The 13,848-nt window shown below is 49.7% G+C and overlaps 1 protein-coding gene across 22 annotated transcripts in view; it reads right to left on the bottom strand.

The window, feature by feature from the left end:
* Positions 1-13,848, bottom strand: part of FAM193B (family with sequence similarity 193 member B) — a 31,770-nt gene that overhangs the window by 7,437 nt on the left and 10,485 nt on the right. For 5 of the 22 annotated variants that reach the window (XM_054513253.2, XM_064596479.1, XM_064596477.1 and 2 more), the window contains exons 3-8: positions 12,250-12,363; positions 9,989-10,094; positions 8,813-9,041; positions 7,203-7,590; positions 4,066-4,267; positions 2,907-3,146 (exon numbers count right to left, since the gene is read on the bottom strand). In XM_054513253.2, coding sequence (XP_054369228.1) covers positions 2,907-3,146; positions 4,066-4,267; positions 7,203-7,590; positions 8,813-9,041; positions 9,989-10,094; positions 12,250-12,296 — 1,212 coding nt within the window. In that variant the 5' untranslated portion in view covers positions 12,297-12,363. Of the gene's footprint in view, positions 1-2,906; positions 3,147-3,255; positions 3,449-3,623; positions 3,991-4,065; positions 4,268-7,202; positions 7,591-8,812; positions 9,042-9,851; positions 10,095-12,249; positions 12,364-13,848 lie in introns of those variants that run through there. The other 17 variants (XM_045900126.3, XM_054513255.2, XM_045900174.3 and 14 more) reach the window with 11 other exon arrangements.

Raw genomic sequence — 13,848 nt, 5'->3', positions numbered from 1 at the left:
CTGGTGGTTCTGTGGAGGGGAGGGAGAGGAAAACAGTTTGCAATGAGCTGACAGGAAAGACAGTGAATGCAGACAACAGTTTTCAAGAAATCTGGCTGTGACGGGAGGAAAGAGATGAGGTGAAGGAGAGAGAGAGGCTGTACACTCAAGGCAGTTTGCTTTCAAAAGAGAGTATAGTGGGCACAGTGAAAGGCTGATGGGAGCCAGCCCAGGAAAGGCCAGAGCCAGAGCAGGAAGCCGAGCTTAAGACTGAGGCAGCGGTAAAGAACTGCACAGCCTTAAGCAGAAGGGGTAACTCTTCCCTCATGACAAGAAGAAAGTCTGCAGGTGGAATGGTAAGATGTTTGAGGGAGTGCCTGTTCACTGGCTTTTTTTCCCTTGCTGAAATAAGAAGTGAGCTCATCTAACAACTAAGAAAAGTGGGGTGGGAAGAGCCTGGGGATTTGAGAAGAATCTGGAGGTCTGACAAAGGGTCTGTGGTGAACAGAAGTGGTGAAGAGCGAGTGGACTAGAGGCCTGCTAGGCAATGTGAGGGCTCAGGCAAGAGGGAGATCACGCGGCCTGGGTGCCACAGATAGATGTGATCCAGTGCTTTCCTAGAGGTGTGGAAGGGGAGAGGCAGGGACGGGTCAAACCCAGGGCTGCGATTTTTCTGAGTGGGTGTAAATGGAAGGGCAACAGGGCAAGGAATTGAGAGTATTGGTAAGACAGTGAGTGAATGATGGTCAAGGGATCTCTATGGCCTGGGAAGAGGAGAAAGGGGCAGGTGACAACCTTCAGTGGATGAAGAGGAGTGGCCAGGAGACTGTAGGTGACAGAGCCAGTGTCAGTTTCAAAGTAGGGTTTAGTACATGAGGGACAGACAGTCACGGTCTGGAAATGGTGTAAGGGAGCAGAAAGATACTCAGCTTTATTGGTCTCCTGAGGTGGGAGAGAATGGGCAGTCTCCACTGGATGGCTCCCAGGGGAAGCTGTGTTTTTGGTGGACAGCCAGACTGTAGTTAAGTCTGAGAGGTAGAGGAAGGACACTGGAGAGGAGGCTGATGCATAAACAGACAACAACAATGACTGCCTATCACATGACCTTGCAACTGTCTGGTGCTGTGTTGTACTCTGGCCTCTAGACTGGACTGGGCAGACAGAAGCTGTGCAGCAAGTTTCTGAATGAGTGCATGGAGTGTGCGAAATGGCAGCTGAGAGAGATGTGCGAGGTACAGTGGCAGTAACGTGGAAGGAGTTACCTGAGGAAGTCTGAAGGAAGTTGCCAGGAGGAAAAGGAGGGGAGAGGAGTTGTTACTGGCATTACCAGCAAAGGGGTAGGGATGTGTGGGCGCAGATTTATGGAAAGCACACCAGGCTTGGGAACTTCAAAGTGTGCCTGCTCGCTGGGACCTAACTGGGAACCACTGCCTTAAGAAGCCAGGGAAGGCTAAAGAGACCGCTGTTGCCCACTGGACACTTCTGGTCAGGCAACACTGGATGGGAGAAAGAAAGTGCTGACCACTTTCTGAAGGCAGCAGTGGGACCCCTTGGCTCACTACTTCAGGCTGCAGGGAAAGGGTCCCGGTTTGTCCTTTGGGCTGGAAAAAGATGTAGAACTGCTGCTGCTTTCCAGAGCACCAGGGCTGTTTGACCACCCAGGACCTGGAGCTAGCTGGTTGTCAAACCCAACTCTTCCGCTGCTGGGCTCCTGAGTGTGGCGCTGTGCAGACGCAGCTGGGGGCAGGCAGGTGAAGAGGTAATGAGGTGGCAGGGGACGAGCTGCCAAGCCCTGGGGCTTGCCTGGGAGCAGGGCTGCCCAGGAATAGCTCACTGGGTTCTCTCCTCAGCCCTCTGAGCTCACTCAGCCCATGGGCTGGGTCATTCCCATGGCTTCAATTACATCTCCAAGCTGGCAACTCCCAGCCCCACACCTCCATCTCCACCTGGAGGTCTCCTGAGAATCTCTGAGTCAATGTTCCCCAACTGAATCCTGTTGTCTTCTGCCAATCCCATCCTTGCTCGGTGAAGGGCACACCATCCTGCCAGTCACCCAAGCAATCACCTGGAAGATATCCCTGACTTCTTCATCTCTGTTCCACAATCAGATCACCAAAGCCAGTCATGTCTGCTTCCCTTGCTCCAGACCCACCATCAATCAGCTTTCCCTGGGCCTCAGTATCCCTTCCGGGAGTGTCACCCCTCCAGGCCACCTTCCATATTGCCACAACGTCATAGTGGCATGCAGATTTGATAAAAGCCCTGCAGTGACTCCCCCTCAGCTACAGGATCAAGTCAAAACTCTTCAGCGGGACCTCTGAGGCCCTTTCGCACCTCTACTAGCTGTCCTGCCTCTCCTCTATTTGAGCTTTGGCTACGCCAAACCGCTGTGAATGTGCTATGCCTGTTGCCAGAATGACTCTCCTGATGAAACTGAACTCACTCCCTGCAACTCAGCTCTCAAGTCAGCCTCTTGGTGAGCCATTTCCAGCGTGCCCAGGCAGGATGGGGGCTTTCCTCATCCCAGGGCTTGTCACATGCTAATGAGCTCGTCCGGTTTTGTGTCAGTCTCTCCACTGGACTGAGCTTCTCCGGGGTAAGAACTTAACTGCATCATGCTTTGGCTCTCAGTATTTGCAGAAGTGTTTGCTGAATGAATAAATGACTGACTGACTGAAGCAAGTCCTGTGCTTTGAGGAATCCAGCAAGCAGCTTCTGAGGCCAGGACTCGTCTTTCCTCCAATCACTGGCCCCAGGCTCCCTGACCCTGATGCCTCCCAAATGCATTCAGACCTTCCCATAGCAGTAAGCTGTGCCAAGGCTTCTGGCAGCCAGCACTGTTCATGCCCCACAAGTCTTGGGGGGTTGGGGTGAGAGATTCCTCAGGGAGGAGAGGCGGTAGAGCTAGGCTCCCCCCCCACACCCACCTTCTTTTTCAGCTTGTGCCGGGCCCGCTTGGCGGCCCTGGCGCTGTTGGGGACTTTGGGCTCCGTGCTGTTGATGAATTCCAGCAGCTCATCCACATCTCGGTGGTCCACGGCGGGCTCCCCAGGGATCCCGCCCAGGGCGCCCCCCTTCACGGGCAGCTCCTCTTTCCGCCTGGTCAGCCTCGAGCGGAGCTTCTCGCGGATCTCTGTGTAATTCCGACTCGTCGGGGCAGCGGGTGGCTGGGGGAGGGGAGGTGCTGACGTTACACCCTGGGCCTGGGAAGCCCGGAGCACTCCCACCCGCTGGCACCGAACGTGTGGTGAGAAGCCAGACAACCGTTCTTCCTACCATAGCCACAAAGGCCAAGTGGCTTCAGCCTCGGCCAGGCCCAGAGCTGAGGCAGCTGTGGGCGGAGGGAGTGGGAGATACGTAACAGCATTGTGAGCACACTGACTCGGGAGCGAGGAAAGCAGGTTTGAGCCCGGGCTTTGTCACTTGGAAGCTGTATGACCTTGGGCAGGTCACTGAGTCTCTGTGTGCCTCGATTTTGTCATCTCTAAAATGAGAATAATAACCCTTAGCTTAAAGGTGACTAACAATGTAATTACGTTCATTTCTTCTGTCCTCAACTGCTCTACCCTAGCCGGCGGCCCTTTCCTCTTCACTTTATGAGACTTCTGAGCTGCTTTTGCCCTCTGTCCAGAGACAGCACGTACTCTGCCCTGAGCCTCCTGCCTGGTGCCGTCTGTGCTCATGGCCCGTCCCTCGCTGGCTCACGCCTGGGGGACCGAGAGCCTCTGCTTCCACTCTGCCTTCATCACGCACAAGTGTTCGCTTCTCTGTGATTACACACGTATGCATGCTCATCAGAATCATAGCTTTCTCTCTGCCATTTCCTTTCCTTCTGCCTAAGGAAAAAAAGTCAATCTTAAGGAGAAACCATGAAAAGAGCAAAGGTAGCAAGGTGTTTAAAAATCCCTACCTCACAAGTGTGCTGTAAGGATCAAGCGAGCGGACACAGGCTGTGAGGACTCAGAGGGTCCCAGTGTGGTTACTATACCCATGAGTGGGGGGAGGGGGTCTCTGGGGAGAGCAGGTGCTCCTTTGGCTCACCCTGACTGGCCCCCAGCCCTCTCTGGCCTGGGTGGGCTCACTCACCGCATTGTGGCCGAAGAACTCACAGTAGCAGCAGTCACAGAACTTTCCATCTCTCTGGTGAGTGGAGGAGGAGGTGCAGGAGCTGCGCTCTGAGCTGCTGTCCTCTTCCTCACCCAGGCCCTCATCTGCCTCGCAGGGCTGGGGGAGCTGGCAGGCCAGGCCGCTGTGCGGAAACCTGTGCCCCTTGCACCCAGGGTCCCTGCTGATGCGGGAGAGAGAGAAGCCCACAGGTGAGGGAGGGCAGGAGCAGGCTGCAGCAGGGGACGCATTGCTTCTGATGACCACTGCTGCGCGGACTACCCTTCATCTGCCTCATCCCATAAAAGCCAAGGCAGTCACACCATATCGGTGCCTCTCACAAGAACAGGGCCAACACGGTCACTGTCCCTCAGGGCCCAGCTCAATGGCATTATTCTGGAAAGGTAGGAACCTTATGTCTCCCATGCCCGCACCCACTGTGTGACCCTCCTGGACTCGGAAGGAGGGTCACAGAGTGGGTGTGTATACCTCCCTATCCTACTGTAGATCACACTTTACTTTGACGGTCTGTTTGCCCACCTGTTTCTGGGACCAGATTGTGCATTCCCTAAGGGCAGGGACTGTTACTTCTATTTTTGGGTCCCAGTGGGCAGCGTAACAACAGTGTATACAGCAGGTGCTCAATAAGCAGGTATCCGAAAAGATTAGTGGGCTGATGGCTCTCCTGGAGCATCCGAAGGAGGCTGACAAGGTCAATTTCATCATCTAAGGTTCTTAGACGGAGTCTGCCCCCATTGGTGGAGCTGCCTTAGTGTGGGGCCTTAAAGTTAGAGAAGTAAATATGCTTTGTGGGCCCGACTCTAAGAGCTACTTAACTGTTTGGGTCTGGTACTCTATTTAGCATATCATTTCTAAGTGTCTCCCAAGTCCTGCAAAACAGATGTTGCTATCCCCATCCTGCAGTGGAAGTAACTTAAGGGTCAGAGTGCTTAACTGCTTTGCCAAGGAGTATCTAGGACTCAGCCTGTGCCTGTGTGCAAAGCTCATGCTCTCCCACTGTACTGCTTTGCCTCTGGACTTTAGGAAGCACTGGGGGCATCATGTAATATAGCTTATTTTTCCAGGGTAAGAAAAGACTTGGGCCCACAAAGTCCCGTAACTGGAGCCAGAAGAGCAAGAGCCCTGGGTTGGCCATCAGAAGCTGGAGTGCCCTGGGGCTGGGGACATGGGGTGGGAGCTGGGAGAAAGGGCAGGATGAGGAGCAGTGAGGCGGCTTGGCTGTTGAGCAAGGAGTAGAAAAGGAGGGGCAGGGACCATTATCAGTGGTACTCAGAGAAGCTTAATCCAAATTGACCATTCTTCACCCACATTAGCAAAATTAAAATACCCACTGCTCCTGAGAATATGAAGAACCTAGCATCCTAATATTGGTGGTTACATCAATTTGGAGCCCTTTGAAAAGCAATTTTTCATTTGTATTAAGAATCCTCAAAAAAGACATCCTGACATCCTTTAAACTGAGAACTTTTTCATTCTGAGGGATCTATTCCAAGGAGTAAAAACCCAAAAGAGGGAAAAAGCTTTAGGCAAAGACATCTTTAGAGAGATTATTTACAGTGTTAAAATACTGGAATGACATAAATCATCAGCAACTGGAAAACAGTGAAGTACACTATGGAGAATATTCTTTAGCCTTCAGCTGAGGTCCAGAAGACCACATAGGAACCAAACAATGAATGCTGAGTGGAACAAGACAACAAAAAACTGTAAGCTTTATAGACACCACCACTACTGTGTGGGAAAGACCTGCAGGGAAAACTGCCAACAGTGGTGGTATTGGGATGGTGGGATTTTAGAATAAGAAAATATAAATGCATACTAAACACAGATCTGATTTATAATACAAAAATACACATTTATCTTCTCCAAAGAATTTTATCTTCCACATCTACATTAATAAACTTCTTCAGTTTCTATTAGAGTTACTTCAGGGAATCCTTAAGCCTGTAATTCCAAACTCAAATACAGATTTGGGTGCAAGGATGTTTATTACAGCCTTGTTTTTAGTGGCTAAAAACTAGAAATGCCCCGGGGTTCCTGGGTGGCTCAGTTGATTAAGTGTCTGCCTTCGGCTCAGGTCATGATCTCAGGGTCCTGGGATCAAGGTCCGCGTCAGGACTCCCTGCTCAGCGGGGAGCCTGCTTCTCCCTCTGCCTGCCGCTCTGCCTACTTGTGCTCTCTCTCTGTCAAATAAATAAAATCTTAAAAACAAAAACTAGAAATGCCCCAATGTCCAGAAATAGGGAATGATAAATTTATGCTAGAGGTATACAATAAGACATTTTGCAGTCACTTGAAAGTTTTTTGAAGAATTTTAACTGGGAAAATGATATATAATGTTAAAAAATAATTACCACAAAAATGTATAAACATGGACCTAATTTATATACAGAAACATCAGAAACAAAATATACTGCAGTGGTAGAAGTTTATCGTTAGTGGGACCTGGGTGGCTCAGTCAGTTAAGCAACCAACTGTTGATTTCGGCTCAGGTCGTGATCTCAGGGTTGTGAAATTGAGCCCTGTGTTGGGCTCTGTGCTCAGCGGGGAGTCTTCTTGTGTATTTTCTCTTTCTCCCTCTGCCCCTCACCTTGCTTGCGCACAGGTGCTCTCTTGCTCTCAAAATAAATAAATCTTAAAAAAAAAAAAAGTTTCTCTTTAGGTCATGAAATTTTTTCTTCATTAGACATCTCTGAATTTTTCCAAGTTTTTTAAAAAACAATAAACATTTACTTCTTTTATGACTGTAAAAACTATACAAAAGACCAAGTCTACCCTTTTTTTATTTTCTAAGATTTACTTATCTATCCTACAGAGAGAGAGAGCGTGAGTGGGGGGGAGAGGCAGAGGGAGAGGGAGAGAGAGAGACTCTTAAGCAGACTCTGTGCTGAGCACAGAGCCCGATGTGGGGCTCCATCCTGGGACCCCAAGATCATGACCCAAGCAGAAACCAAGAGTTGGATGTGCAACCGACTGAGCCACTCTGGCGCCCCTAGAGTCTCCCCTTTAATTTCTACCCCAAAGTTATGGTTTGTAAAGTTTCTCCGAACTCAAGGTTGAAGTTAGCAGGGAGTACGCCCCTCATGCCACTTACTTACCTGTGAGTGCTAGGGAGTTGCTGAGAGCTGGGAGGTGGGAGGAGAGGCCCACTGCAGTGCCCGCTGCAGTGCCCGCTACAGGGGTGGCTGCACCCCGAGAATGGTGGAGGCATCTTCAGGAGTGGCATGCTGGTGGAGGGCAGGTGGGGGGTCTGACATGCCCCTGGGGTGTGGGGGGCGGCAGCAGTGGCAACAGGGCATTCTGAAGCCTGGGCAGGGAAAGGCGCTGCCGGGGCAGCAGGCAGCAGGTGCGGGTGGGGTGGTGAGCCGAAGGATCCGGGCTGAGATGGGTTCAGCGATGCTGGCTGGGGGTGGTGGCCAGTGGGGCTGTTGGGTGGAGCAGTGAGGTCTGAGTGCCGGTGGTGCTCCGAGAGAGAGAAAACCTCACCTGTGGATGGTGAAGAAGGGGGTCAGAGTGAGAGCCAAGACCCTGGGAAGGAAAGCCCAAGGGCTCACTGTCACAACATCCTGCTTACTGTGATCAGAGGGAACCTGCCTGGGGACAGCCTCTCAGCACTGCGGACCAAGTCTAGCAGTACCTCGGGCTGGAGAGTTTTCCCTGCAGGGAGCAACTTGGCTGGACAGACCTGAGGACCCCAGATCTAAGAGAAGGACCCAGGAAGGCCACACCACCTCTGCTGTGGCACAAACAGGGGCTATGTGCTCTGTGTCTTGGGGTCTCTCTAGGACTTGCGTGCTTGTAGGCATTCCTCAGGCCCAGGAAAGGGTCTACAGAAGCCAGTGGAGCAGCAGGCCAAAGCTCTGCCTCTGGGCCATGAGGACTGAGGCAGCCAGGGTATGCCAGACTCCCAGGTGGCCCCAGATATCAGAGAAGTGGGAAGAGGCTCTGATGAGTCTTCTTTGGCTTATGCATCAAAATAAATGGAATTCTACTCCATTCTCACAGCTCAACTCTCACAAAGGGGAGCAGCACCCCTGTGGAGAACTCAGGCCCTCAATTTTTTATTCATCTTCTTATGTATTTTAATTCCAGTATAGTTAACCTAAGAGTGTTATACTAATCTCAAGCCCTCAATTTAGAAATAGATAGTAATGAATATTTACATAGTACCTCACTAACCTAAGACTTTTTCTTTGGCTATCTAAGGGTTAACTCAGGGTGTAAAGAAGGCTTATATAGCTGTGAACTTGGCTAATAATCCTGGCAGTCTGTGCCACCAACTTCTTGTGCTTTTTATACGTGTCCCTTAGGTGGAGAAAAGGCGGCCTAGGAAGACAAAGCACCCGGGTCCTCTGTGCTGCCGCAGGGGTCAGGTGTTAGGTGGCTGATGTCCAAAGGAGCACTCAGGTGGCTGAGTGTCCTAAGGACCCTCCCAGACTCCACTTTCTGTTCAGCCGGTGTTTACCACGTCCCCTCCTGAATCTGAAGGGAAAGCTATCAGAGCCAATGACAATATTTTTCAACTTCAGAGCTCTGGGGAAAGGAGCGCCATGGAGACAGCCAAGGGCTAGGTACCCCCTGCTTCCATCAGAACAGTTCCTCTTTTACTTATTTTAATAACTGACCTGATTTGTCTATCGAAGTGGTTAGAAAAACATAGCTCTCTACATTTATGTGGCCTGGCTCTCTCCCGAGCTCAGAGACTCACCAGGGATGGTAGGAGGACTCCCGAGTGAGCTACCCGGCACGGCCCCACTGGAGTGCGGAGAGTTCCAGAGGCCTGAAAGCTTATGTGCTGACAGGAAGGAGCTGGGATCCCAGTCCCCTGAGTTCCCATGGCAGGAGGAGGAGGACGAGGACGATGAAGAGGAGGACGAAGAGGAATGAGAGTCACCCCCACAAGACTGTGATTTGCAGGATGTGTGTGACAAGGAGATCTGGAGAAGGGGGAAGAAAAAGGCTCATGGTAAAACAGCAAACATGAGAGCTGACCCGCTGCTGCCTTAGCTTACTCAGGAGCACCTCCTCCTCCAGGCCCTGTGCCATGGCCAAAGTACAATTCCCACAACTCCAGGTGCACGGGCAGACATGGATCAGGCCTTTGCCGGGAGGGGCAGTGATGCTCCCAGTAAAGTGAAGTGTGTGGATACTGGTGAGAGAGACTGGTAGAGATACAGACTGCCTGTCAACTGTGGGCCTTTGGGGAGTCCTGAGAGCTGCCAAGGAAAGGAAGGGTCTTTAAGTCAAAAGTCCTGAAGCTGACATGATCCTGGGGTAAAAGAGAGGGGCTGGAGGGGAATGAGAACCAAGGAAAGTCTGACTGCTGTGATTCAGGAGATGCCACTTAGATGGCTCCTTCTAACTGAGGCACATGGTCGACCCTCAAACCAACCTTTGCCATCCGTCACATACTGGTTGGCTTTTAAGCTGTCACAGGGCTGAAGGTAGCACGGTGACACAGAAGGGGCAGAATCTCCATCGACAGTACCTACAAGCAGGCACTCACACCGCACAGGCTCTCCTCAGGGGCAAGGGGGCTGCCTGCAGCCTCTCCGTTCTTGCCCCGAGTGTGAACCCAAGCTGCTACTGCTGTGTGGACACAGCCCAGCAGCCACTCAGTGCCTGGGTGCAGGGGCTGCCGGAGGAGCGCCACCTGAGAGGGCAGGGAAGGAACAGCTCAACAGCCTGATGCCTCTGGGCAGGCAGCCCACCTGCATTCAGGGACCCCCTTCTCAGCCGTTACCTACCGCCACTGCATGCTCTCGACCTGTCTGCCTTTCATCTTCCTCCATGCTCTTTCGGCAACTCTGGCAGACCCATAGAGGCATCTCGCCTAGGAGATTCTTGACAAGCTTTGGCATGAAGTCAGGGGGCAGCTTCTCACCCTGCAACACCAGTCCGTTTTGGGAAGGGCCTTCTTCCCAGCCTTTGCGTTCCCGATGACATAGCAGGCAGCAAGTCTGCACAGACTGGGTGGAGGTGGGGGGGACCTGTCCAACAGACAGAAACAGGGTTTCCCAGGAGGGGAAAGGCTCTGCTTAGAAATAGTATTAACCATACTAATAACTTCACTTATTATATGCCAGGCACTGGGTTAGGCACTTTCTATACATAATTTTAGTCCTTGTAATAGCTCTGCAAACTAGGTGTTATTTTATTTTTTATTTTTATTTATTTATTTTTTTTAAGATTTTATTTATTTATTTGAGAGAGACAATGAGACAGAGAGAGCATGAGAGGGGGGAGGGTCAGAGGGAGAAGCAGACTCCCTGCTGAGCAGGGAGCCCGATGCGGGACTCGATCCCGGGACTCCAGGATCATGACCTGAGCTGAAGGCAGTCGCTTCACCAACTGAGCCACCCAGGTACCCTTATTCTATTTTTTTAAGACGAAGGAACAGATTTCGAGAAGTTAAGTAACTTGCCCAAAGTTACAGAGCTAGTGAGTGGCTGAATTAGGAGTTGAACTCCGGTTGACTTCAAAGCTCATGCTCAAATGCCCTACAAAGGTTAAAGGAAGGTCCCCTTCCTTCTCTGGTATGTCTAGGAGAGGCCACAATTCTTGGGCTGTCTGTGCAGTCCACAGACCAATCCTCACCTGGGGGTTGGGGAGATCCTTTCAGTTAATGTTGAGTTTGGGAGAACGCGTGGCTTTCCCAAAAGCCACACAATTCCATTACGATCACAGCAGCATTTTGGTGGAGGGGTTTGCATAATTCATCAGAAAGCATTAATTCAATAGAAAACTGAGTTGGAGAAAGGATAAAACAGACCCTGGTGCTTCCGAGAGGCAGTGAGGTATGGTGAAAAGACCTGGGCTTTGGGGGTCAGACTGAGCCACATTCTAATGCCTGCCTGAGCACACATTAGCTGGGTGACCTTGAGCAAGTTATTAGACTTCCTGAGCTCTGACTCCCTACCTACCTTGCAGAGTTGATGCGAGACTCAGTGCATAAACAGGGAAAGTGCTTAGCCCCGTGCATGCTCAAAGCATAGGCCCAATACCCAGTAATTATTACCTGGACTTTTTTTTTTTTCCTTCTAGGACAAATGACATAGAAATATAAGTCTACAGGTTTTTATGTCATATTGAGGGGTACTGATTGGGAGACTGATTACATTTAATGACCCCAATTAGTGGCTTTCCTATTTTCTGCAGCTTTGGAAGGCAGCTATGCTCACCACTATACCACGAATGCCACGGCTTCCAGGGCTATTCTGTAACTTCGTAGAACCCTCTTTGACACTGGGGTTGGTCATGTCACTTTCTTTGGCCAATGGGATGTTAGCAAATTTGCTGCCAGCATAAGGTTGAAAAGTATGTATGCATTTCTACTTGCTTCTTTGCATGGCTGGGCTTGCTCCCTCTTGCACCTCTGCCTGCCATGAGAGCATGACGGGGCTAGCTGCTGGAGGGATGTGAGAGACGTGTGGAGAAATCTGAGTCTTCCTCGCTGATGGGCCAGTGGATCACATACATGAGTAAGCCCAGCTAAGATCAGCCAAGCCAGCCCCGATCGACAGAAACACCCAGTCAACCCAGAGACTCATGAGAAATAGTAAATAGGGTTGTTTTAAGCCACTAAGTTTTGGTGTGGTTTGTTACATGCAATAGTTGTATTAACTGATATACCTTCCAAACTTACCCACCACTAGGTAGCAGGTATTTGCAGAGGCCTAAGCAAAGAAATAAGGGTACCATCCTCATCCTACCATGAAAATAAATGCCATCATCTTTCTCGAATAAAATCACCTTCTCACAATAAATTGGCACCAGGGTATCCTTAAATCTGTAATGTTACAATTACACTGATCTGGGTCTCTGGTTTCTAGAAAAAGAAAGGAACCAAATAGTACCAGAAGCATAATGAAACATCTGGGGAAGAACAAGGACGTTGGAAAAGAGTACCAGAGAGAGAGAAATCCTATATGTGGAACCTATGTGAGATACTGCCTAAAAAGTTTCTGTCAAGGGAACGTTTCAGTGGACAAGGCAGCTGCTTAACTGCAACTGTAAAAGGACAGAGCTTCTAACCCACTAGTGGTATCTCATGGAAAGGGGGGGGGGGAGATTGATGGAGAAGGATGGTATTCAGAGAAGTCAAGGAGGCCTTTTTGAGAAGTGTACCCAGGAAACTTTTCATACCTATTAGGTGCCATAGTAACTCCAGAGGGAGGAGATGAGGCCAACATCCAAGTCCCTTTCCCTGTGCTGATGGTGACCACATTCTTAAGGAAAACACCAGGACGTGTAGTTTTGCTACAAGAGAGTTTCATTTCATTTGGGTATTAGGTTCTAAAGTTACTACATAAGAGGAAAATCTTGTCTGAGTAAAATTATTCTGAAATTCTTTGTATGGCCTGTGATGTACAGTATATATAGTTTTGGCACAACCAAGATATCAAGTGTATAACATATATGGCAATGTTCACTAAGTGTTTTTTTTTTTTCTTTTAAAAGCATATCCAGAATTCTTTGTAAGTTGAACGTGTGATCAGTGTGATTGTACCTAGTGCCAAAGTACTTGTGGGAGGCACCGGGTGCAGTGGAAATGACATTGGCTTTGGCACTCATCTTGGGCCTCCACCACTTAGCAGCTATAGGATGTTGGGCAAGTTCTAGTCTCTGTCTCTTCATCTGTAAAACGGGATTAAGTCCTACCTTGTAGGGTTGGCTGTGAACATGGAATGGACAAAGCACCCAGTCCAGTGCCAGGCCCATAATATGTTGCCTCAACATATGATACTAATTATGAATATGATGGGAGTGATGGGAAACATTTAAAATCAGGACTAGGCTTGAAAAACATAGAAAATACGGTCACTATATTTTATAAGAATGCAACCATCTTTCATGTGGAATGAATTTAAGGTGACTTTCAGACATCTTAATCTCCGCCCTCTACCCCATAAAGTCATTCTTTAAGTTCCCCAAATATTCTCTGTACTCTCCTACCCCTACCTCATGCCTTTGCTAACGGGGATCCTCTGCCTCAAACCCCCTTCCTTCCCAAGTTTACCAATAAGTAGCTGGGCAGGGCTTAAACCCAACCTCATCCAAGCTTTCCCAGGGAGTCCCTCTTGTAATTCCTCTCCCCTCCCCATATCTCCACAGCACATTATGCCTTGCTTACAGCATCTGTGCCTTCCACTTTATTTATTTACCTGCATTTCCTGTCCCTTCTATTAGGTTGCGCTCCTAGAGGGCAAGCATCAGGTCTGATTCTTGTCTGGATCTCTCACAGTGTAGCACAGGGCATGGGATCAGCTGGGCACATACTGGCTAAATCAGATTTGTTAAATATCACCATGGCAGTACAGCTTAGCAAGACATTGCTTGAAATTTTGAAATTTTTGCTTCTCACAGAGAAAGGCCATCTCCCTACCCTGGACCTTCACCTCGATGGTTCCAATCTCAAGTGTGGAAGAGTGGAAGATCACATTCCTTGGGGATTACAATGAGATGGCCTCATTCATGGAAATAATGTGGCCCTTCCTAGAGCCAAACTGGTCTACATAATAAATGAGATTAGCCATCAATGGAAGCAAATTTACAGGACAGGCTGTCTTTCCAGTTAGAGGGAGAAAACACAGGGCCTGGCAAGCTAATTAGGTCCTAACTGAAGCAGGGATAATACTACCTACACTGCATAAGGTTGCTCAGAGAATTAAGTGACATTAGAGATGCAAAACTTAGCCCAAGGGTTCCATGCAGTAGACAATCTATTACCTAGGCCCTTTGGCC

Source organism: Mirounga angustirostris, unplaced genomic scaffold (assembly GCF_029215605.1).
Source record: "Mirounga angustirostris isolate CCGP_5_RB_7025 unplaced genomic scaffold, mMirAng1.0.hap1 SCAF_7, whole genome shotgun sequence".
Taxonomy (NCBI): Eukaryota; Metazoa; Chordata; class Mammalia; order Carnivora; family Phocidae; genus Mirounga; species Mirounga angustirostris.
The sequence above is the reverse complement of the archived record's forward strand: the minus strand, read 5'-3'. Positions and strand labels throughout refer to the sequence as shown.